The sequence below is a fragment of the Phallusia mammillata genome, chromosome 2 (genome assembly GCF_965637545.1).
Source record: "Phallusia mammillata chromosome 2, kaPhaMamm4.hap1.1, whole genome shotgun sequence".
In the NCBI taxonomy this organism is placed as follows: Eukaryota; Metazoa; Chordata; class Ascidiacea; order Phlebobranchia; family Ascidiidae; genus Phallusia; species Phallusia mammillata.
The window spans coordinates 6,877,323-6,902,013 of NC_137253.1; the positions used below are offsets into that span (position 1 = coordinate 6,877,323).

A 24,691-nucleotide genomic window follows, 5' to 3' on the forward strand; every position below is an offset into this window, starting at 1 on the left:
ACTGTATTGGTTCACAAATGTCCATGTGTGGTTTTTAAATCAGTTTTTTTAGTTTAAACTACAAGTTAAATTATTTTGCTCAAAGATAATGTCATTTGGTTCCTAACTACTTGCTATTGTACAGTTTTAGCATTTAGTTCAGATTTTATGCAATTTTTTTTATAGTTTTTGTTGCTGAATTTAATACCTAATTGACTAAAAGACCATCCTGTGTTTAGGTTGGATAGTACAAGAATAACTTTCATAGATTTGCATGTGGCACCATAGAGCACTGAATCCTGTAAACAGTTTATTTAAACTTCTTTGTGTAAATTAATTTGGAGCTACATTGTATGGTGATTTAGCCTATGTGGACAAGGACTACATGGTAAGGTGTACAGGTATGACAAATGTTTGTTTTTCTTTAGTTCTTATGTATAACAAAACATTGAATTAGTTTCTTTCATCAAAGAAAGAAGATGCCATGTTTAGCTTTTAAACATGTTGCACAACATTTATTTTTTTACTTATTTTCCTTCAAACACAAAAAATGCTGAGTTTGTTTTGTGTGTGCATCTACTCCACCTTTGCACTAAAACTGAACATCGTATTTGCACTAAACATCTCATTAAACGACAAACAAAAATCGATTGATCATAGACAAAAGCTCTCTGTTGCGTCAAAATAAATGTACAATAACGATTTACGCAATGGAATAGATTTCAAGCTACACAAAAATATAACTACCCGCCAAATTTACATGACAATATTTCGTGGTTGTTGATTGTCAGTAATGTACTGTAATATGTACACAGCATTATTGCAGTATGACTTCAAAAAGCAGCGTCATACTACGAAATTTTGCTTGTACGTCACGCATACGCCATACCGTAAGAAAAATCGTGCAGTATAGGTAAGCGAGTTTGATATAGTGACGAATTTGAGCGTTTGGTGGTAAAAGCTACGATGGCAGGATGAAAAGGAGGCAGCCTTGACCGAAAGTCACAATTTGATTGCACATAACAATGTTATCGACATTTCTCATCAAAAATGTTCCTAGACGCAATAATACACAGTTGTCACGAAAAAGCAGCACGAACTGAAGTCCAACAAGTACAAAACCTTGAAGAAATATGTTTATCCGACATTCGTATTTCTGACGTTTTTGAGTTTACATATGAATTAAACGCTTATTCGAAAGTGCTTACTCCTGGACAATGAAGAATTTGGTGACCTCACAGCTCAATGTCACAATGCACCATTTGGTGGTCACCAACATATATAACAGTTCCCACTAGGGGTCAGCAAACACCACACACCGTACGTATAAATAACGAGCAGTCATGTTTTCGATAACAGTTTTGTTTCAAGTCAATAATCACGGCGTCATTTTTGTCCGTCAATGACAGTAAATAACCGAAAGCGCCAGAAAACGCCGAAGCATTTTATCCCATGCGCTGCAGCAGATTATACTTCGCCGAGGTGTTCAAGAACGTTGGGCGACTTGAAGAGATCGGGAATGTCCTGGTCAAGTTTGCAGATGACCTTGTAAATGACCTTTTTCCACGCGGGATCGTGATCCTTGCCGCCCTGAATCGCGAGGAAAAATTCTTGCAGACTAGTGTATGTGACGTCGATAAACTTGTCAGGTACCTGGAAAAGTAAAGGTTTGTTATTTTACACAACCAAATGTTTTTTTACCTATCGAAATGATAAGCTTTTTAAAATTGCATCGCAATTGCTAAGTAACACAGAGTCGAAAGTCAAGTAAGGTTCGGGCTTTAGTTTCAGCGAAACGGGCTGGCCTGGAGCTTTGTTTTCTAAGAAAAATCAAGTTCGGGTCGGATTTCGGGCTTGTACTTTGGGATTCGGGCCCCCAATTGCAGGTCAGCTTACAACTCTGATTAAAGTAACATAATACAAAAATTTGACCTCCGTGTTCTGTGTTGTTTGCCTTTTAATTTCTTGGGTACCTTTTTACCATTATAGCTTGGGCAAAATTCGAATTGACAGACGATAAAAACCGTAGCGAGAAAATTCGTCACGCCAAGGCGACACGGGCTTTTCATTCGCTCTTAACACCATCGCAAATTTACACTGAAACTAGTTAATCCAACGACCCATTTTCAACGTTCTTCGCTAACTGCGCTCTGAGCCTCACGCACAAGTCCAGAAGAAGCTAATTTAGTGGAAAATAGTTTAAGTGTCAACGTGGCGACAGGCCGGTCCCCTCGGCGAAAGCATTAAGTCTCGCGCGGGACGACCGGGGAGGGCAGATTGATAACTGATGGCATAATACCTGGTCGACCAGCTCAATAAAATCGATCGCATTGTAAGCTATGATATGTCGCTGATAATAATGATATCACATCGTCGAGACGTGAATGTTTCCTGGACTAATAATTTATAATTTGACGCCAAGTTTTTAACCTACAAGCTACAATATTTGAACACAACACAATTATACCAATATCCTATAACAAATACAGAACTTTATAACCAATGATAGAGATTGCCATTTGAACCCAGATTGTCGACCAATTTGAACTTACAATGAAACATTTAACACAACACTTAACCCGCTCATAAGGTTTTAAAAAGACACGCAACTATATACACGAAAGGCGGCATTGAATCCACCATAAACTTTTCCCACATCTATATTGACATCTAAAAAAATATTTTCTTTTCTTGTTGGGTTCGAACGAAACTTGGCGACCCGCTTGCGATGACAATGATTATATTCTCGCAAGGACACACCGTGTCTGCTTGTATTTGTGGTTTGTGTCATGAGAGAGGAGGGTAGGCAAAACAATGCATCGATTGATACCACAGGATACGAAAACCAGGTATAATGGTCTTTTAGTCGACAGGTCCCGAAAATGTCGGCACGCAAAACTTAGTCCTTTAGGGCCTAACCGCAAGTGTCATCCGACGTATTGTGACGTGACAAGAGCGGATCGCGTGACCGTCGCCATGCCAACCACGACAAAAGTGACTTTTCGGCGAGATGTAAAATTCAAGAAAAAATGTGGAGTACGTGTATTGCTTTTTTATAAGTTGCAACGCGCTCTTATGATAATGCCCAGGTAAAATGCGCTACTTATAATGATATCAGAGGCCGTCCTTAGTCCCTATGGGAATATAACGATATCCAATGGACCTTTAAAGCACAAATATAAGAAAATAACAAGTTTCAACTATAGAACAGAAGTTTAAAGACACAAAAGTATTTTCCGATAATGGTTAAAGTTGGACATATTTTGGGAGTAAATCCAAAAAACAACGAAACAACTTTGGTTTTGCAAGATTAATGTATTTAAGAAACTGTTGGATGTTTTTTTCTTTAAAAGCAACAATGGCATAAACGAGCGTCAAAAAGTTCACTATAAACTGTGGTTTGGTAAACCGACATACAGGTCCAACCAATTTTCACGTACATACCCTACAAAAAAGCCCAATGAAAAAATTTTCACACAGCATGAAACCACAAATGATCGTTAGAAAACGTCGGAACACGATATCACTTAACACAGACTTCTGGTCGAAGGTTGGGTAAAGATACGATGGCAACAATCCATCAAATATCTTAACGATTCCAGCTTCCCTATTTTGCCAGTAGATTTCAGGGCACTTCCATATTATTGGACCCGTATGAAGAATATATGAAACACGAGCTGATAATGGATCGAATGACACTTCTACCGCAATGTAGCGATTTTAGGTAACGCTAAGTCGTTTTTTTTTCAATTTGCTAGCGTTTTCTGATAGCTCGCTCGTTGAATTTTCTAATTCAGCCCTAAATGTTAACCATACCTTTTAGGTATACATTGTAATGCAGTTAAACGCTACCGCAATGTAGCGATTTTAGGTAACGCTAAATCGTTTTTTATGTGTTTCGCTGGCGTTTTCAATACCTTGATTGGCCGCTGGGTGAATTTCCTAATTTAGGCCTAAATCTTAACGAACCATTTTAGGTACATATTTAATGCAGTAAACTTAACGTGCTTCAAGCTAAAAAAAGTATATTTTTACGACATTATAAGAAAGTGGTTTCATTTTCTCGAGGAAAAAATACAGTTTAATAGACATTTAGTACCAATGTTAAAAGAAATATAAGTGATGTGGGCAAGAACCATTGTAAAAAGTCGCAATTTGCCTTGTCCTTGCAACAGTCAGTTTATGATGCCACACAAGGCAAGTGTGAAGGCCGGGGTTACTTAGTGTTATGGTTTTACGGTCGGAGGTTCGTATGTTGGTCTGTTCCTCACATTGTTTAGGTTCTCGCCCTCGCTTTTCTCACTAGAAGGTCGTCGGCTGGTCCGGAAGGCAACTACAAGCTAAAGGGAAACGTCTACGAACCTTCGTCGTTGCTAACGGGAAGGTCGTACGTGTAAATGCAAGACGCGTCCTGCTATTGGGTAATCGGCCACAGTAATTATTCGCAACCTTACTTGACTGCTTACAGTATGCCTTAGTGCAGTGCTCTTCAGCCTTTTTGGGCTTGGTGAACCCTTAAAGTTGTTGTGACGAACTCATGCACCCTGTTTACTTAAAAAGGTTAACTGAGCGATATGAAAAAATGCATATCATCATGTCAATCAAACCGAGCGGAGCTCGCAAAAATTGCTTAAATTGCTACCAATACTCCAAGCATATGTTCGCGAATTTTCTGTGAAACACCGGAGAAAAGGCCAAAACTCGATGTCCTAATATAACCCGACTGTAACGCAGACCCTATCAAACTTGACACGGGGATAAAACATTAAAAAAGTTTACCTTGGTTCACATCATTTGAAACCTACATCTTTTTTCTAATATCCTGACAGTCAAATATCAATGGTTCATTAAAAGTTTGTGATGCACCCTTGTATACCCCTTCGCACTGGTGCACCCCATGCATATTTTGGTGCATCCTAGGGTGCACCGTGCACACCGTTTGAAGAGCACTGCCTTAGTGTACCCAGGAAGCTTGTGTGTATGTCAAGTCACGTGAAAATCAGATATAACATTGATGGGGCTATTTCCTAAGTCCTGGACGCATTTTAATTTAACCATATCCATATTGTTTTGACCGGGGAAGTTTCTAGATTTACTAAACGGTTGGTTAAGCGTACAATGCATTTCTGCACTGCATGATTACCACCACATACGAACATTGTCGCCTTCCAAATAACCAATTACGACCGGAAGAAAAGCAGTGCGATCAATTATGATTTGCTTAAAATGTCTCTTAGCCAATACTTTTAACACCAGTTTTGTTCGATGCTTTGCAAACCCCAGTCGCAATCAAACAAAGGGGCGCGGCGATTATTACGGGAAATCCGCTTGCGCTGATCCGTTTTGCGACGACGCCTTGTGTGGTTGATGGATGAGCGCTAGGCGAGCAATTTGTCGGGGTAGGAAGCGAACCTCCATCACTCATTGCGGGAATGTGAGGTCGCAAGTGGGGGGAGAGATGGAAAAGGTCGTGCCTGTATCGTCTGCAGGCTATCACTGGCGCAAGTGTAAGGACATCGGCCGATAAAATGAAACGGAAGGGCACAGGGCCTACGATGATTGCTAATTATTGCAACACGGTTCTGCAATTACGGCAAGGCTCGTAGATCGTGGTACTTGATGTTTTTCCAGGCGTTTCAACTTTGCAGCTATATTTGACTTTACACAAGTTTTTTGCCGGTTGACAACTTGTGGAAGGGGTTCTTCACAAATCGTACATGTACCCGAAACACTTAGCCAAGGGTTACGAGACAACAGGTCAAAACCAAGACAGTTTGGGCCAAGTTTCTTCATTATTGTCTGAAATAAGTATTGAAAAACACCACCAAATGCTTGAAAAGCCTTAATGTTTTCTTTTTGTTGTCGAGAACAATCGTTAATTGCGGACAAGAGGTAACAAATTACCAAAATATAAAAGGGTACCAACGCAAAAAAAGCTAAGAACCTCAGCTTTATAGAATATCTTCGAAATTGTAACATCAAACTTACATGATATAACCTTCAGTTTGACATCCTGTATATTTCTACATGTTACTGCGTGGGTTTGTCACTTTGCTTGCTGCCGATGATGCGTGGTTTGGTAACAGGAGGAGACAGTTTACATTAAGGAACACAACTGATTCCGGAAACGAGTGGGTGTTGTCGCAATTTACGCGGAAGAAATTTGCAGAGGGTGTTTATTTTTCCAAGAGAACATCCACGCGGCGGGAACAACCGCTTGAAGTCCTCGTGGTGTAATACCAGCTGTTGTATGGCTTCCTTAAGCCGGCGCAATGGGAAAGAATGACTTTAAAATTATAACCTGACATGTACTAAGCTTTTGATGCGCTTGGAACTTACGCAAAGATTGAGTATGCTGATATACTCTGGCTATTTTAAACCGGATACGAACGCGCAAATAAAACAATCGACACGTTCTCAAGAGACAGTAAGTTGTCGAAACTTACCATAAGGGAAGCGCGAATCGATATAGCGTCCTTTTAACAATGAAACAAGAAGCGACTTCAAGAGCCTTTGCCACCAGCAGATGTTCTCGCTTAAACAGAAATCATAATCATGCCAGAGCGCGGGTATGATTTCCATGACACTTCAAAAGTGCTTGGAAGGCGGCAGATTGGTGACCCGACGTTAAAACAAAAAAACTTGGACTGTTTCTTTTCTGGGGGTGCGCGACCCCTTAACAAAGGCAAGTACCCTTGTCGAGGGGGGCCTGAAACGGCGTGGCCTGCTATAGCCTTAGCAGATGTCTTTTCTATAAGGATAGGGACGTTGCATTGGGCTGGAAGTATCAAAGGGCTCTTGGAGTATCGACCAACGGCTTATAGACAAGTATACGCTGCTCTTACGAGAAGTTATTGATATTCAAGCGGCAAAGCAAAGAATGCGGAACAACCTATAAAGCTTGGTTTGCTCACTTGAGCTACTACGAGCCTCCGGGCCACAAGTTAGTCCGCTTTGTGTACAGAGACAGAACAGAGTGGTTGTTGAAACAACTGAAGATTCATGACCACTTGACAACTGGTAACAACCGTGTTTGACGCTTAAGAAGAGATTACACGGCGTGGGCTCTACACCAAGGCCTACTGTTGTTATACATCATCATTATACCGTGATTAATATAAAATAGGATGTAAAAAAAAACATTTTTTTTTACTATGGATTTGTAAAAATGTTTTACGATAAGAAAAAAACATTTACAAAATTGTCTTTAGTAACCAATAAAAACTCTCAAAACAAATTTAAACAGGAAATTAAATGAATTCACTCGCACAATTTATCTTAAACTGTCTAAATAGCAACGCTATGAACAAATCAAAAAGCATTTCAAAAAAGAAATTGAATGCGTAACAACAACAACTCCGAATTACAAAAAAACACAATTATTTTAAGTTATTTTAAATTGGTCAATATTAGGATAAAAACCTATGACTCGTTCGTTCTGTTGTATCAACAGTAATTAAAATCATCATTACAAAGCAATTATTTAGTCAACCAACATTAACAAACTTACAACAATTGTGTGTTTTTATTATTACCCGATATCAATTTGAACGAAAATCACCAATACTAAAATCCAGATTAGTTGTACAACATATCACGTGACCCTATAACCCTGACGTGTCCATGTGACGTCACGATCACTGACACTTCCGAACAATAGAGCAAAGTGTTGCGTCATATTTTTGACTCAGTGGCGTCTTTCATGTGGCGCAAGTGCGTACTTGTGTCACGTTTTTAAACTACTTGGATTTTTGTTATTGTCCAAACGGAACAGCATTGTGACGTAAAAAGAGGCAACAACCACTGACGCTGCAAGCGAATGCCACCATCGGAAATTAAGCTGTAAAACGTAGAATCGTGAACTGTGCGTTTGCTATTGTTTTGTGCTCTAAAATAAGGGATTTAGCCTGTTAAGAGGGACAGTTGTCTAAAAAATATACATTATTGATTAGTTTAAACTCCCAAATCGCATGTTTTGTGTTGAATTTTAACCTTATTTACCTTCTTTATGACCTTTATTGAATTTAAATAAGCTAAAACAAAACTGAATTAAAATACTGGTATGGTATTAACAAAAAACTACAAGGCTCATAGATACGTTTTTGAATGCTCCAAACAAAGTACGGTCTTATAGTAACAAACTACTGCGCGCCTACACAAGAAGCAAGTAGTCGTGTGATGCGTTTTAACGCCTCGTGGACGTCCAGGTACCGAAGCCCGGTCACAACCGGAGCAACGACCGGAATTGGCGTCACAACCTCCCGCCAAATCTTTGACATTGCCCCCGAGTTGTTTACACATGCTCAGTGTTTCCTTAACCTATCACAATGAAAGGAACTGATACAAATTTGCATACGCGTTTGATCACAGTGACGTTACAACCTTCGCTATTGAGTTACACATAAAGAAGCAGAAAATCATGATGCTCTCTGTTAGGACATAATGGTACGTTAACGTTTAGAACAGTGGTTCCCACACTTTTTAGACGAATTCCTTCCTTAACAATTTAAAACAATTTCATTCCTCCCCAATTCGTTATACTCAGGTACTGTGTAGATGCTAAACCATACAAAGATACATTAAATTTAGGCCTTTTATCAACTTCACAGGTTATATTCCCAGAGCTCAAGTGTCTATTCACAAACCACATTTACAAATTAAAGTGAATTCTTCCCCTATTGAAAACCACTGGTTTAGAATACTTGAAGGAGACGGCATTGCTTAAAACTAATACAAGAAGGTGGGCGTTTGGTTTCTTCAGGATCAAAATGGCGGAATTGCACGTCGCAATGATCGACGCCATCTTAAAGTGTTCAAATAATCGATTCACATAATAGCGTGTTGTTATGCGTTGCGGACCTGTAGGCTACTTTAAGTTTGCCTCAAATCCCTTGGTTTTGTTGCAGTTATACGTTGTAGTACTGTATCTTGCGTTTTTCGCCTTGTGGAGATCAAAATACATTATTTTGTTTGGGGGTTTAGGGAAAAGTTGCCTGTGATTTGAAAAAGACCCAATGAAAAAGTGCAAACAGTGGTGTAAAAAAAAACAAGTATCCCAAATTTGCGCATTTTTTTCCGGCTTAGTGATCGTTTCATTGCAAATATATCGCCATGCTTTTTGTTCACCAAGCCAAAGAAGCCTAATATCGGCTTAAAACTCTTAGTCTTAAGAACTTGTCAAAAACTGAAAGCAACCAATCATTCCACTTACCCTAAAGTCGTTGCTCTTGTTGTAATGCAGATTGAGAACTCGGAACACCTCGCTATCACGTGACACCTGAAGTTGATTCGGTTCATTGATTCCGTCGGTGAGTGCTTGTCTGGCAAACTTCTCCACTTGGATGTAGTAGAACTCGCGAAAGTTGCTGAACCACTTGATCAGCTGGGAGGTGGTGGCCCGTGTAAACTGTGACGTCATAAAAGGTTAGTTATGACGTAAGTGTAAGGTTCGTCAAAAACGGTAAAGGAAATAACGTTAACATTTCCAGGTATGTTAGCATGTTATGATAATAGCATTTCCATTAAATCCTTCATTTAAATTACAACTCTGCCATGGGTCATGAAATGAAACACAACATACCTTTACATCACTGAAGTAGGTTTTCAGGGTGTTGGCGCTAGGGTAGCGAGTGTAGAAAAACATCAGCTTTGCTTTCTTCAAGTGATGTGGTGTGAGACCTTCTTGAATGTGAAAAAGTGAATTAAGGAAAAAACTTTGTCAAATCGGGTAAAAAATACAACAAATCATTGATTAGTTTTACCAACAAGTTAAGACATAAAATACAAAACTGTACGGTGTTTTTCAAAAATGTACATAGTTTTTATTATTTAATGCACAGATAGAGCTATTGCATTCAATTCTACAGTACATTATAAACAAACAAGACGGCTAACTCTTAATTAAGGAAAAAAACATTGCATTATTGCCTATAAAAGACAAACGGAGATACTAAGAGGGGAAACAAGTGATTGTTCGTGGCCTCGTTTTTCACTTTAACGGCAGAGGAACCTCACCAGGGTGAAAGCTGTAATTATTACATCACAATGCCGCTCGTGACGTTCTCAGAAAACGAGGGGGTATCGTATTGGCGCTCGTCTTCCGCTAGGTTGAAGAATTTCGGCTTAGAGCGCCGACGACGCTAGCAAAATCGCGAGGGTTCTACAAGCCTCGGTGTTATTTCGATTCTGGATTCGAATTTCGCGATTTTTCGCCCAACTCGGCAACTTTCGATGGTCACGTGACACAGTGTGCGACGAATTTTCTGGAAATGTGTCAATTGTGATTGGCAGCGATTCGCCCGAATTTCTAAAATAAACTGGTGGGGGTATGAGAGGGTCGATATACGCAGCTCGGTGTGCACCATCGGTGATGAAATGCATTTAAATTAAAAAAATCGCTTGTCAAAAACCAATTAATTGCAAATATTTGATCTTTTATGAAACGAAATTGTATTAGGTTTCACTACAAACTTTCTTAAATTCCGGTTAAACTCTACATGAATAGTTTGTCCTTACGGTTTTAGGCAAACTGGTTTAAAACCTCAAAGCGCAAATGCAACAAATTAATTGGTATTTTTTGCTAAACAAGCCGCAAATGTCGCAGACAAAAACAGAAACTCTCTGACTCACAATCAAGCAGTGATGTGGCGAAACTTTCAATTTTAACAAAACACTTTCTAGTTCTCTAAAACAACGTCACAATGCCTTTTTGCGTAACCACAATACAATTCATTTTTTTGGGCGATTGGCGGATATGAATCATTGTGAATATAACAATCGGTACGGAGAACAAAGAAACTCGCTTTCATAATTTGTAAACTTTTCACTTTCGCGGTAAGCTCGTGTCTCACCCTGGGTGAAATCACTTGCAACTTTTGGCCCTTATTGTTTAAAATCCTTTATCATTTTGGTCGCACGAAACTAATCACAACTTCGCGTTTTGTTGCCGAAAAAATAGATGTTTTTGTAACGCTAAACCTGTAACGCTTGCAAAGTGGTAGAGATACGTTAGGATGCTATAAACTTGTTTATCATTTTTTGGGGCCTAAGAATTCTAGGTTTTACCTAAAACACAATAACTCAATGCCGTATGTAAACCTCAAAAGTTATATATTTGAAGCAATACATTTCAGTATTTGGGAAAACTGTCCCATTCATGGGGATCTACAGAGTTTTTCCGCGTTAAAAACACCCTGAATGTTTTTTACTACGTTTTTTTTACAACTAAATACTACGGTTTAGGGGAATAAGCATTAAAATTTGAATTATGTTTAAATCATTAGTCATATCTTAAACGTTGATTTTGTTGGTAAATCACTTAAAAAAATGCTTTTCGGACGCTAATTTAAATTCGGCAAAATTTAGGTGGGGTCGTTTGTTTAATTTCAATGCACATAAAAGATAAAACAGATTTTATGAAAACTTTTATGAAAGTTGGCTAGATGACATTACATTTAGCTTTGGTTGTTATTATCATTCTTTGCATTCGTCACAAGCGTATTGCAACCAATTCTTTTCCATGCACTCGTTTATTTATTCATACCAAGGTATGTCACAGCATTAGTAGCAGAGTTACATCTGTTCTCTGTCATAACCCTACAACTAAGCGCTTGTAATTATTCATCTAACGCGTTAATTTGCAGATTCCGGTTTCAATTAAGCTTGTATAGCTCGAAAACAGATCTCGATGACATATGCCGCCCGATCACTTAATTGCATCTCATGTGTCTGTTGGTTGTAAAACACAACACCGATGTCACGCTTAATCGACCGTTCAAATGCGATAATTGGCCCCAAAACATCCGAGAACACTTCCGCCAAGGGATTATGACGTCACACTTGCGATGACGCAATAATGACGCGTGACGTAGCCGTGCTGTTGTGCGACGGATTAGTAAAGGTAATTACTGAATAATTTCGCGCTTTAATATTCACCCCAGATGACAAATCTGCAAAAGAGAGGGGTGCATAAAGGTGACTGTTGCGTCATGATTAATTATAGAAGGAAACGCGCGATCGAGAATTAGCTGTGAAAATTCGAACAACAGATGATAAACAAATAACTAGAGTTGTGACTAATGAGGTAATTAGGCGGCGAAAAAGTTTTGTTGGATGTGATTTGTTGTGGGGGATTAAAATCGATTCGAGTGTGAAGTTTCCTATGCTGAACAAAATCTTTCCGGTTTGTATAAGAGAACAAAGAAATACCGAATCGTTTCCGATCTACCGTTCTCGCCGATTGTGTTGATTTAAGATGAAAGAGTGTTTATATGTTAATCTACCAAGCAATCAGACACACCTATAGCGCATTCAAACTAGAACACATAACTCATATTCATCGCTAATGCAGTTTTTTACATTTAAAATATGAAAGAAAGTTTTGTCATTTTGTATAGATTAAATGGCAGGTTTGTTGCTTTGCAAATCGTACGCAAGTTAAACGCTCCTACATGACATAATAATTTCAAATTTACCACTGGGTGACGCAAGTGCAAGTTTCCCAGTCTGTTAGCACATCTTCTTCAATACGGTTAAGTGATATTGACAAGGTTAAGATTATTCCAATGAACTTAAGACCGTCGATCGATTTCTTGGTGACCGTAGCGCGATAAGACGCGAACTGGAACGGTTTGATTCTTAGCACGCCGCGATCGATGCACGCAAAGTAATTCATTTAGCGCCGCGGCTTCTCCAAGACTACAGCGCGATCGATGACGTAACAATTGAAAGTCGAACGCAATTGGATTGCTTCGGTGCGATTTGCTAGCACCTTAGCGGTAGGGATAAGTAAATTAATGAAGTCACGTTTAAGAATCGTTTCGTAATCAATCCGTTAGCTTATGGACAAAGACTAGAAATTGATTTAATCCTTTATAGTCGAGTAATTTGAAGTATTATATTTAGTTTATCACACCACAAATACAAATAAAGTCTAAATTTTGGGAGTTTTTCTACTTTAGGAACCAGAGTAATAACAAGGTTTACTTCAAAGTATTCATTTTGGTACCTATAGATCCCAATCAAATTTAACTTCCACACTATAGTAATGTCCTAAATCGCTTGCATATAGTAAACATAATCATAAGTTTGAAATAGTAAAAGGATATAGATGCCGCTGAATAGGGGCTGACATCTGTTGAGTTGCAGCCGAAATCCGATGCATCACATTTCATGTCCAGGTGGTGATTCATTAAACCTGAAACTAATGATATTTACTGTGATGTGAATGTACATGCCGTGTTAACGCCTGTTGTCAACTTTTCACACTTCAAACAAAACACTAATTCGACAGTTAAACTACAGGTCAACGGAAGTTCTATACATCAGAATAATTTGAAAGCCACTTTACTAATTATGATTCAAAATCGCATCAATACATTACGAGGCCTGTTACAGCACTTTTTAAAGCTTTCAGACAATGCATCACCTACATACAAAATAGTGCATTGCTTTAAACTCCAATTACACTTATCCATTACGTTGCATTATCAAGCAGATCTTCTCAGTATAATAAAAATTATGCACTAAACAGATTCTATTTGAATAAGGAACTAAAACGGCAAGTCAGGCGAAAAACATATATTTCATTTAAATTCATCTGCTGGTCATTTGCTCGGAATTTTTATTATTATTAGTTATTTATTGTCATAAAAAATGATCGTCAATGGCCATGCTATCTGTTGGAGGGTCTGATAATGTATATAATCACTCTTAAACTCACCTCGGGTTTTTCCACCCTCGCGTGTGCTTGTCCTGGAGGAAAGATGGCGAAAACTGGCGTGGTCGAGTCCTTCCCTGAGTCTTCCGTAGTCACGTGAGGCAAGAGCACTTGCCAGCGCCCCCTGGTGAAAAGCCGGGATCAGTGGAAACGGGATCGGGCCCGCGGAAAATGGATAGGAAGAGAGGGGAGAGGATTGAAGTGGAGAGTAAAGGGATGATTTGCCTGGGAAGTAGGGAGTGGAGGCTGTTGGTGTCTTCATGTGTCCTGCATCTGGGGACGAGAGGTTAGAGATGAGTTTTTGTTGTGCATCAAGATGCATGGAGGAGAAGTGAGGTCCTCCGTTCGGTGAAGATCCATTGTGTTGTCGAGTGGGATGACGGAATGCGCCAGATCCGGAGGGGAGGTTCCATCCGGAAGTGGGTTGAAATGAGGACGATTCTTGCATCGGGATCAAAGACGGAGTGCGAGCAGGGAAAAAAGATGAAAAAACGCTCTTCCTGGATGCAGGTGGAAATGAGACTTTCTCAAGATTCGGGATGTTGCGAATCTCGCTGGCGCTTTTCGGTTCTTCCCTTCTAAACGGAACCAGAGGAACATCACGTCTTCCTTCTCCGGAGGACCTTGGTGATTCCGGATGACGCCTTGTTAGTCGATCCTCATCATTCGATCTTGTTCGGTTGGTGGAGTCAAGCGAGACGAACGCTCTTGTGATGGATTCTTCCCGGGGACTTCTCTCGGATGTTGTGGATGATCTGCGAGTCACCAGGGACAAAGCCTGTGTCTGCTCTTCATTTTGCGACAAAAGACTGCGGGGTCTAAAATAAAAAATAAGAATGTTTAATTTTTTGCCTTTGTGATGCGAATTCTGCGTTTGGTCGAAAACCTACCTTAGAGGCTCCGATGTAGTTCTTTCTAAAGTTTCTTCACTCTTCACACGTTGGGCCAACGTATCTCGCATATCATCCTTGCGCCCGAGATTGGTGAAGCCGGCCATGTCCCGACGGCGAATGTCGCCCCCGGTTCCCGCAGACTTTTCTCGTCGAACCTCGACGTTGCCAAAACACAGCTGGGACTGGCTGGACGTGCGCAAGTGTTCAATGCCATCTGTAAACACAAAAAGTAAAGATTAGCACGAGGTTGTTGGCAGCCTTACTATTCCACTAGACAGTTAAATGAAACATCATTTACGTTAACGTCATAAAAGGTTACCTGAGCTTTTTAACCAGAAGGAAACAACACAAGTTAAATATTAAACCATGTGTTTGTTTGCCATGCCAATTCTTGGAACAATGTTTAACAAAGAAAGGGCGAAAAGTCATACATGTGATATTCTTAAAAGTCATATGTGAAAAGTTTTACTGCAATGTTGGCAAAAGGGTTGCATACCACTGGGCTAATTTCGATTTCTACAAAGACTTAGTTGTTTTTAAGTGTGTTTCCTGTGTAGCGATTTAGCATGAGAAACTGTCGACTGTATTAGAATATTTTCAATACTTTACATAGTTGATAACACAACAAAGCACTGCAAGCCCGACAAGAAGCTAACGAACTATTTTACAACTGATTATAAAACGTGAGTTTGTTACACAACTAGAAGAAACTGTTACCTTCGACAACGAAACTTGACTCCCGGTTTTTGTCTTTTCCGACATCGTATTCTCCGCTCATCCTCCTATCACCCCTTTTCACCGGGGTTTGGGCTCCGCCCATGAAAACCTCGTCACTGGGCCCCGACACCGTTTGAGGGACAGGGGATGTACCAGTTTGCCCCTCTAGCTCTTCACAAACCCGTCGCGCCAATCGCTCGGTGACCTTGTCGAAGACGAACGATAACTCCCTCTTTAAAGTTCCCAAAATCACATCGTACGCTGCGGGGTCCGCAACTCCAGGCCAGGCATCGCTACCTTCGGGTATGGACACGTTGATTGCACCCCTGTAGCCCCCTTTGTGAGGTTTTGCCCCATCAAAACCCGACTCAACCCTGGATCGCTTGACTGTGGGCGACCAGGTTGTGGTGTCCGGACTTCTGTTACGCTGTTGAAGGTTCTCGACCAAATTTGGGTTTGAGGCGTCCGAACTGGATGCGACAAGATTCAGAGCTTTCTGTATAAATTCGCTTGGGGATGAGACACCTGTAAAAATGTTACATCAAACCGGTTGACTATGGCATGCTTTTGCGTTTTATAAAACAAGGAGCAAAATCTCCTGAAAGTGCTTACAACTTACCTTCTTGTGAAATCTTCTCTTGCCATTCTCTCAGCTTCTCTTCGATCTTTCTCTTCCGGGACTCCCCACCGACAAGTGACGTCACTCTGTCGTCGTTTGTGACGTCATCATCGCTGAACGATCGCGGTTTGCCCGGTCTGTCCCGAATGTTTGTGACGATGTTCTCAACTCGGGCGCGCTTGGCCTGCGCTACTGTTACACCACAGTTTGGGGTCGTGCAAGAGTCGGAATCGTCATCAAATACGTCAGAATCACGACCGCCATCGCTCGTGACGTCATCCTGGTTACGTTTTTTGAAGCTTTCGTCACCGAGTGCAGGCGAAGAGTCACGTTGGTCGTTGCTCTCCTTTGCGGAGCAGGGCGAGAGATCGAGGACCTCGTTGCTTGTCCAGTCGACCGAACTTCGAGGACTCGGTGTCAAATCGGCGGGATTTTGTTGTCCCATTTTCCCGCCTCGGTCGCCAGTTTCAGACCTAGACGGCATCAGCATCATCGTAGAACTGTCGTTGTCACCCGCCATCGTAGAACGGTAGGTAGCTGTGTGATGACGTCGACTTGACGTCAGCATCGCGAGTTAGATGATTAAAGTTATAAAGCTTAGCAGAGATTTTCAAATGTTAATGAAGTAAATGAAATCTAAACAAACAAATCATGAACAGAAATGATAAATAATGTTAAAAGACTGGTGTTTTTCTGCAAAAAAATATAGTTTCTGTTCCTATTTTGCGCGGTAACAAAACTGAACAAAGTGAAAACGAGCTAGCAATGCAAGCAACCACGACTTCCGCACAACAACACAACAAACTTGATGTAAACAAGCGAAGTCTTGCTCGCCTCCTGAACTGCGCTTCCTACATTGTTCCCATTAGCAGAACAAAAATGTTGACAGGAACAGACATTTTTGGTCAACAGAAACAATAGGTGTTGAAATAAAAACAAAACAAATGATTTCTGCTAAACCGTGGCGACGGACAATTTACAACAATTTACGTTAAAATACACGTTTGTTTCATACTCTAATCTCCTTGTAAGTTTAACGAGACTGTGATATATTGTTATTTTGACTTAATGTATATCAAATACGCGATTAAATAAGTTGTCAATATGTAATTTCAAAACACGGAATATTGTATTTAGCAGAAACTCTTCATGAGAATTTATAATACCCAAAAAATCTAAATCCACGCATAAAAATGATTTAAACAAGTCCGAGGCAAACTTCGCAACTCAAATCTATTAGAACATCATATGGCGTATTACCAAATACTAAAACTGACTGAAAGATTCTAAACAAACCTCAAGCCCTTAAAACTGTTAAACCGTACGACCTACGTTTAACAATATGTCGTCTTTTTGACTTAAGAATCAGACGCAGATAGAGCTCTCACATTTTTGTAAGATCTCACCTGGCTGTCATCTGAAAATGCGACAATCGTTAGCAAGCGAAGCGAACTTATTCTACACCGCCATTTTTTTCTCTGCATCTCAGACAACGCGTCAAAGCCTGGGTGCGGTTGAAGGATAAAAAGAGAGAATGCGCCCGCTCTCTTGCTTGCTCTTTTTTCTTACCCTCTCTCGGAGTTTGCACACTATCGCTTCAGTCATTAATTAGACGCTGAACAGGCCATTAATGAGCGTAAGCTAGATAGAACGCCTTTCCTCTCTGATGCATTGCCGCGCTTACGTCCCATTCGTGTTGAATTTGATGTTTCAATTTGGAAATTTGTTTTTTTTGTGTGTGTTCTACCACCCCTTGTTCAAAATGCACAAATGAATCATCACTCGTAACTTTTATACAGTAAATTAGCACACCTGGTAAACCTGATTTAAACTTGCCTTGGCGTTTTAATTCGCAAGTAATATTACATCCAGTTGAAACTGTTAATGCGAAGTTTGACAATTCCTGTATGAAATCTAAAATTTTACCCTTCAAATGCCCTCATACTCCAAACAATTAAACGAAGCGTGCATGGTTATTGCTTAAAACTATATTGACACCTGAACGCGTTTTTCGCCTTGTTTTGTGTTAATTCATACATTCCCCTGAGATAACAAAGGCCACAAAGTCAATCATGACATAGCATCGTGTTCCCCGTGTTCAAATACTTGTTTCTTTCATAAAACACTTCCAAGAATCGGTTTTATATGGCGGTTTCGCAATGCACGAACAAACAAGATCTTCGTAACGCCTAACAATAGATCAAGAACGTCTGGACGCGATGCTGAAAGACGTGCGACGTGCAAAAGAAACCCCATAAACAGACCCTTATTCGGATGGTCGGTTTGTAAATAATTTTAAAATGGCTTGGACATATAGATAAGGTGGCTGGTCAGTTTTTGAACCACAGTAATTTATGGTAACGCCTTGACCTCCTTGGATTCTGGAAATACCTTTTACTTTATCTACGACTTTGCACGAAGAGGGAAAGTTTTTCCAAAGGATGGTTTAAATGAAATGTCCATTGAAAATATTATCAAAGAGCTGGGATTAGAATCGGTTCAAACGCATGCCTTAGTTTGTTTAAAAGGTAAAGCTATTTGTCAGCTAGTAGTTACCACTTCCATATGATTTTTAAATTCCACGAATGGGGTTACGGGCTGGCATTCCTGTCGAAAAACATAAACCGCATTCCGAAGTCATCAAAATGTCGCGCTCGAGCCAAAAAGTGTCGCTTCCAGTGTCACCAGTCAACGAAAGTTAACCAACGAATCGCGTAAGGTCTCTATGATTAACTACTGCTTACGCAACTGCAGTTCAATTGCGACTGAAGCAATCTAAGCGAGGCGAAGAGTTCAATTATTGTAGTGACACGGTATTCTGTGACAAAAAGTCGCATATGCGGTCACCACAAACGGAAGTTCACACACGGAAGTATCACTTCAATAAGCCGCCGGAACATGGCATGTAACCTTATGATTTTAAATTAAGTGTGAAAGGTTCAAATTATGTGTTTTTTGCCGTGCTGCTACCGTAAGTTTTGTTTGTTAAGTCATTAGGTATCAAACGCATCTGAGATAATTGTCAGTGGCAACCGTTAAATGTTCCTCATTGAAAAAAAAGAAACTTGGCCGAATGGTCCAGCACGCCTGACCCAAATACAGACATAAACAACCTCATCGGGATTCGTCCCCGGGTGTGTCCTGGGTTCGAACCCCGTGAAAAATAAAAATATAAATAAAAAAAAGATTAGTTTAAAGACTATATGTATTTTTTGATGTGACGCTACCGCAAGTTTCGTTTGTTGTGTCATACAGAATACCAAACGCAACTGAACTAATTAATGGTGCGCCATAAGATGCGTAATTTACTTAAACTATTTTTATGTAAGTCTTCAAACGTCATGCAAATCAATACTACGTTTGACGCATAAAATTTACGCCAGTCTCGTAGCAGAAAATCCCAACAGCTTACTACCGGGGTTTACTAATTACTGCGTTGAAGTCTTGGACTTTGCTAAGAGGTTCTTAATTCTGGCCTGCCACGTTTAGGCGAATTGCACCCATTTCCGAAAGGTATCAATTCTGACGACTTGCGATCATTTCACACCGGAGAAAACTTCGTCCGCTTTTGCTATCAATCAATGATACCAAGTCGGACGATAGGACTTTGCGTTAACTACTGAAAGTTAAAGGATGTATGAACATTACTTGGCTTCATGAAAAATTACCCTTAACTATTAATAACTTTTCACACCCTTCGCTTGTTCTCTCTTTTTAGTCGTGCCTTTTTCTCGACTTCTCTCGTTGGAGTGACGTGGTTACGGTTCAAAAAAATTTACGAGTCTTGTTTTAATGCGACTTGCAAGCAAACAACAAGTTTGCCTAACGATGCTTGTTATTAAAATGCACGCCGCTGTCATTAAATCTAAGTGCGCGCATAAAGCAGGCTGTAACTTGCCTAAACTTGCGAGAAAATTCCAATCGTTTGCAAAAAGTCACGCAATATGCAACACTACACATCAAACCAAAAATAACTGTTGTTTTTTGTAGAAAAGCTATGATTGAAATTTAATCTTCAGCTAGATCTAAAAGTACTGTGTGTCATAGGGTAAGTAACAAAACTACAAAATTAACAGAAATACATACGATATCTATGCACCTTTAAACGATAGTGAATAAGAACAGTAGTTTTCATGTTTGCTGACCCCTAAGTGATTGATAAGATGGTTCGCAATGGTCCGCAAATGACGAAAAATATAATGGTTTTCAAGTTTTTAAAACGGGTGGCAATTGTACATTCAGAGACTTATGATTAATTAAAAGGTGTCCACTACAACAAAGACTACAGAAGGGCGAAGTACTGCTTTAGAGAAGGGAACCAACGCAAAAAAGATAGATTAACGATATTTTGAAGATACTGCAACTGATTGCCATGCATTGATGACCAATAATACTTTCTCATGCGCAACCCATTCGTGTTAGAACTGTATACTCCTTATATCCAACGATTTCTCTTTTCTACATAACTTGCTATCAGCAATTGTCGACAACCTCGTACCAAAGTCAGTTTAAAAACTTGTATTACATTTCGGTAAACTATAAAAGTAGCACATGACTTGAAGACACCCCGAGACAGCGGTACGACGTATTTATGAGTGTTTCGTGTCATTTCCTACACCCACCGAAATACACAGGGTTGTGTTACACAATATACGTTTCGCAGAACCATTACCATACAGTCGTCTTCACATCAACAGCTTAAGGCATCTTCAGATACTCGCTACATTGTTTCGAACAAACATTTTCTTTTTACACGGAAGTTATACTACTTTTGTTTGCTGCAACAACCAGCAAATAAATTCAGTTTTGAGGTTTTTCGACGTTAAATACCCAACACTTTGTAAACTTTCGTTTTATCGCTACGAGAATTGTAACGATATACCTTCTTTAACTGGGAGTTTTATGAGATTGAAATATATTTATGAGATTGAAATATATCTAGCTCTGTCAGGCAACACGCATATCGCCGAATAGTCAAAATATAATGCTGAATCCCAAAAAACACGATGCCAAACACTGTTTTTGCCTAAAATGTCAGTACATTTTCCATCTTTCTGAAACAGATGTCTAACTCAACTGTAGATTTAATAAAAAAAGCTCGAACCGCCACGACTCGAAGTCGGTGGTGGACAGCTCATAGCGCTTTCCTGTCTTGCAGTTCACACACACGCATTGTCATATACTTGGCTGATTCTCATAGCAATTTTCGCGTTAGTAGATCCGGTACAAAAGTTCGGTTACTTCGCAAAGCCGGTTGTATCACTATAAGGTCCAATATCTAAAGCGATTGTGTCGCCTGGCCGGGTTTGTGAGACGCCAAGCTGTTGGACTTGAACACAATGCCATTTAAAGGTTGGTTGTTTGTGTATTGACAACAACCATTTGTCCGTTGGTAGCCTACGCTATTGATATCTGTGACTTTGTGTGTATTATTTATTCAAGGTACAGATATACATAATATCAAGCAAAGTCCGAAAAAGCCTTAAAACGTTACATATGTTAACTCAAAAGTATGTTTTAATCATTTCTAACATTTTTTAGCCTTTTAACACATACATTTTGACATAAGAAATACAAGTCAATATGTTTGTAAAAAAAACTTCAGATATTTAAAAAACAATGACATAAGATATGTCGAACGTTATGTTTTTGCTACAAACATATTGGCTTGAACATTTCTGGTCAAAATGTTTGGAACCGTGAATTGTGAACATATACACTTACATACTACCCCCAGTTGATTTTTACTTCTTCATATAACCGGCTTGCCTTTCAAAGCGCTATTTCATGAAGCTCGTAAAAAACTGTCAAAAACATACTAAGTGCCTTGAAGAATTGGCCTGCTAAACATGCAACAATAACGACAGCAGCTTGTCCTGATCTGTCTTAGAACATATAGAACGGCGTGTGGTCTCTGAAGAGTCGAGTGCGGACGTTCTTTACGCTTCCCCGAGCCTGAGCCGCTTCGCTTCCAAGTAAAAGTGGGAAAGCCTTTGCCTCGCATATGCGCCCGCCTCTATACGCAGCCACAAGGAGCCTTCGTGTACAATGCACCTTGTTGCTTAAGTACATGGCACATTGCATGGTCTTATTTTACCACCCAAAATGCTTTAAATTTTTACACATTTAGCTGTTGCTATTTCGATAGCTTAAATCGAAAAGTCACTTAATGCTTTTTTGCTTGAAGTCTCTACAACGTGTTTTGACAAAGAATCGAAGAGAAAGTGGGGAATTTTTATGAACAATTACGCATTTTAAACCTTCTTTGGTCTATTTGGGGGACTTCACAATCAACAAAATGCATTCGTGTTTAAACCATAGTAAATTGGAAACTATTTAAACAATTGAAAGTATGTCTAAGATCCTTATTTTTCTTCCGTGGTAACGCAAAATTAAACAAGAAAAACGAATTCTCGGCCCAACACAAGTCTGTGTGGTTTTTAACTTCAAGCTGCTCTGACTTCAGTAAACATATTCGTGCTGATGGGTTTCTTGCCTTTCGAGAAGTTCCCGCTACTTTACGTCCAACTTCCCGGCCGGGACGGGCGCAAACCGTGGAGGATTGCGAGAGGAAGTCAAGCTCGTCGCGATGCTTTTTCGGTGAAATTCAGCGACGTCCGATGCTCATATAGCGATGAGACGCTGAGAGACAAGAAGCTCCCAACCCCGGCAAAGAATTAAGCCGAAAAACTCGAGCGTTCTCACACGGACCCGTACACACTTAGCTTGTTTCGAGATGCGGAATCCGCATGAACCGTTGTGTAAAAAAGACAGCGATTTTATTAGCTTTGGGAAATTTTCGTTGGCCTGGTGTTTTTAGCCATAAGGTGCGTGCTAGCAAAGTTTTTAGTTTTTTAACACAAAACCATAGTCATCTATTCTGACGCTCATGGTTTCTGTATTTAAATGCCCCACTCTGTAAAAATGCGCATGAACGTTAGCTAATTGACATTTCGCATTGACGTCTTAAGTTTCCGAAAACTGTTGACAATAGAACCAACCGAACAATCTGTACAATCGTATACACACGTATCCGAGAATACGTCAAGATGGCTGACTGTTAAGCATTTGATCAACAAACAAAGGAAACTCAATCAAATCGGTGGCCTTGTACGTCTCATACATAATCTTGTCAAAAATTGTTGACATTTGGAAGTGTTTGTTTACAAAGTCGTATTCTTTGAGGTTAAGTTGAATGCAGTATAGTCTGCATATTATATGCGATAAGGGGCGAGCACATACCAAACCAGATATTGTTAACAACGGCGTACATACTTACAAATTATAGTGAACCATATCTAAATGTGTTGTGTTTTGCCGACTAAATCTGACCCCAAAGCGTATACACACCTGCAAGCGCTTTGTCCAAGCGGTGACCAGTGTTAACTGAGTGAATTGCAAAGTATAGATTTAACAAGGTAAAATTAGTGCCCAAGTATGCCAAGCCCATATCGAGCCCGTTTTATTCAAACACAAGCTCGAACCCGACCCGATAAACATGACGAACAACTTTGATCCGTGGGCAACATTGCTGTAGATACGTTGTGTGAAACACGGCAACAATAACATCGCAGCACCAGTAGGAACCACACATTGTAACAACTCTTTCCTTGCATTGGAGCGCGTGGGTGCCGGACTCTCGCGAAAACAAACAACTCGGCCTGTATGAAGACGTGGTGAGCGCAAACGCAGCGATGTTGAAACAACTGAAAACAATTCCTAAACTTTTGTTAACGCCATACTGATGATAAAACTTACAAATTTTTCATTACCTTTATGAGCGTTCAAATCGTAGCTTTAGGCCTAGGTTGGACAAAATGTCCTTTTCAACCATTGTCGTAAATCCAAAAACGATAACACAAACATACCGAAAAATGAACACCCTTTTTCACCTTGTAGAGCCCTTCACACAAACTTGCAGCAATATATATGTAACCGGGGGTGATATTTTTGCCAAGTGCAATTGCAGACGTCTAAATGTAGTTTTCATTTTGTTGCTGATCAATTTAGCTCTGAAATGATACCCATGATGTGACAGCAAATTGATTACTGTAGATGGAATACGACAACACGACAATGTAAGTGGTTGTCACTGCCAGCGAAGGGCGATTAGTCAAACAGCAAAATGTTAGTTCAATTTTTAACTATGGCCTGTAACGTAGTCGTGGTGTTTCCTATAATACTCTTCCAAGAAGACTGGAAATGTCGAAAATATTTGATCGATGCCCTTCCACCGCTCCATAACACAAGAACAGAAGAAGGACCCCCCTAAAAATTAATTACTAATCGTTTTCACTGGCGCTTTCCGGGTGTCGGAAATCGTTTAATGCGAAGCGCAAATTTAAGGAAATGGTTTAGCCTTGGTGTTGCCATCGAGGCGCCAGAAATGGGACTATAGCAGTTGTGACAACATTCTATCCCATAACAATCTACTGATGACCATCTAATCCGGCAGTATCCGAAATGTTTGTGTTTTTTGCTCGATATGAACGATACACTCCAAATTTTGTACTGTAAAAAGCACATTTAGCTTCATTGTTTGGCAACATATTTACAATATAAAAAACATTTTGAGAAAATTGTGAAACACCTCTACACCTTTTCTCATTTTTTGGGATGCAGGGGCTGAAAATTTACTTGCAAACATGCTTTAATAAAGCTCAGTCTTTCGTGTGTCGTTTTCATCAAATGCCACGATTGAAATGGGTGTAAATATACTTATTTCAAACCTATAGCACTCACGTATCTCAATCTAAACAACGACAA

At 39.8% G+C, this 24,691-nt stretch overlaps 1 protein-coding gene across 2 annotated transcripts; it reads right to left on the bottom strand.

Annotated features, from left to right (window-relative positions):
- Nucleotides 1–625: 625 nt before the first annotated feature.
- LOC145215255 (uncharacterized) lies at nucleotides 626–16,557 on the bottom strand. 2 transcript variants are annotated; one of them, XM_080083938.1, is made up of 8 exons: nucleotides 15,926–16,557; nucleotides 15,307–15,831; nucleotides 14,587–14,803; nucleotides 13,700–14,514; nucleotides 13,084–13,174; nucleotides 9,560–9,665; nucleotides 9,191–9,385; nucleotides 626–1,632 (listed from the first exon to the last, which is right to left on the bottom strand). In XM_080083938.1, exons 1-8 carry the CDS (start codon nucleotides 16,491–16,493, stop codon nucleotides 1,447–1,449), a joined length of 2,703 nt encoding a protein of 900 aa, XP_079940064.1. In that variant the 5' UTR covers nucleotides 16,494–16,557; the 3' UTR covers nucleotides 626–1,446. The 2 variants fall into 2 exon arrangements, with proteins under 2 accessions (XP_079940064.1, XP_079940063.1); XM_080083937.1 differs by having other exon boundaries at nucleotides 13,084–13,180.
- Nucleotides 16,558–24,691: the final 8,134 nt, after the last annotated feature.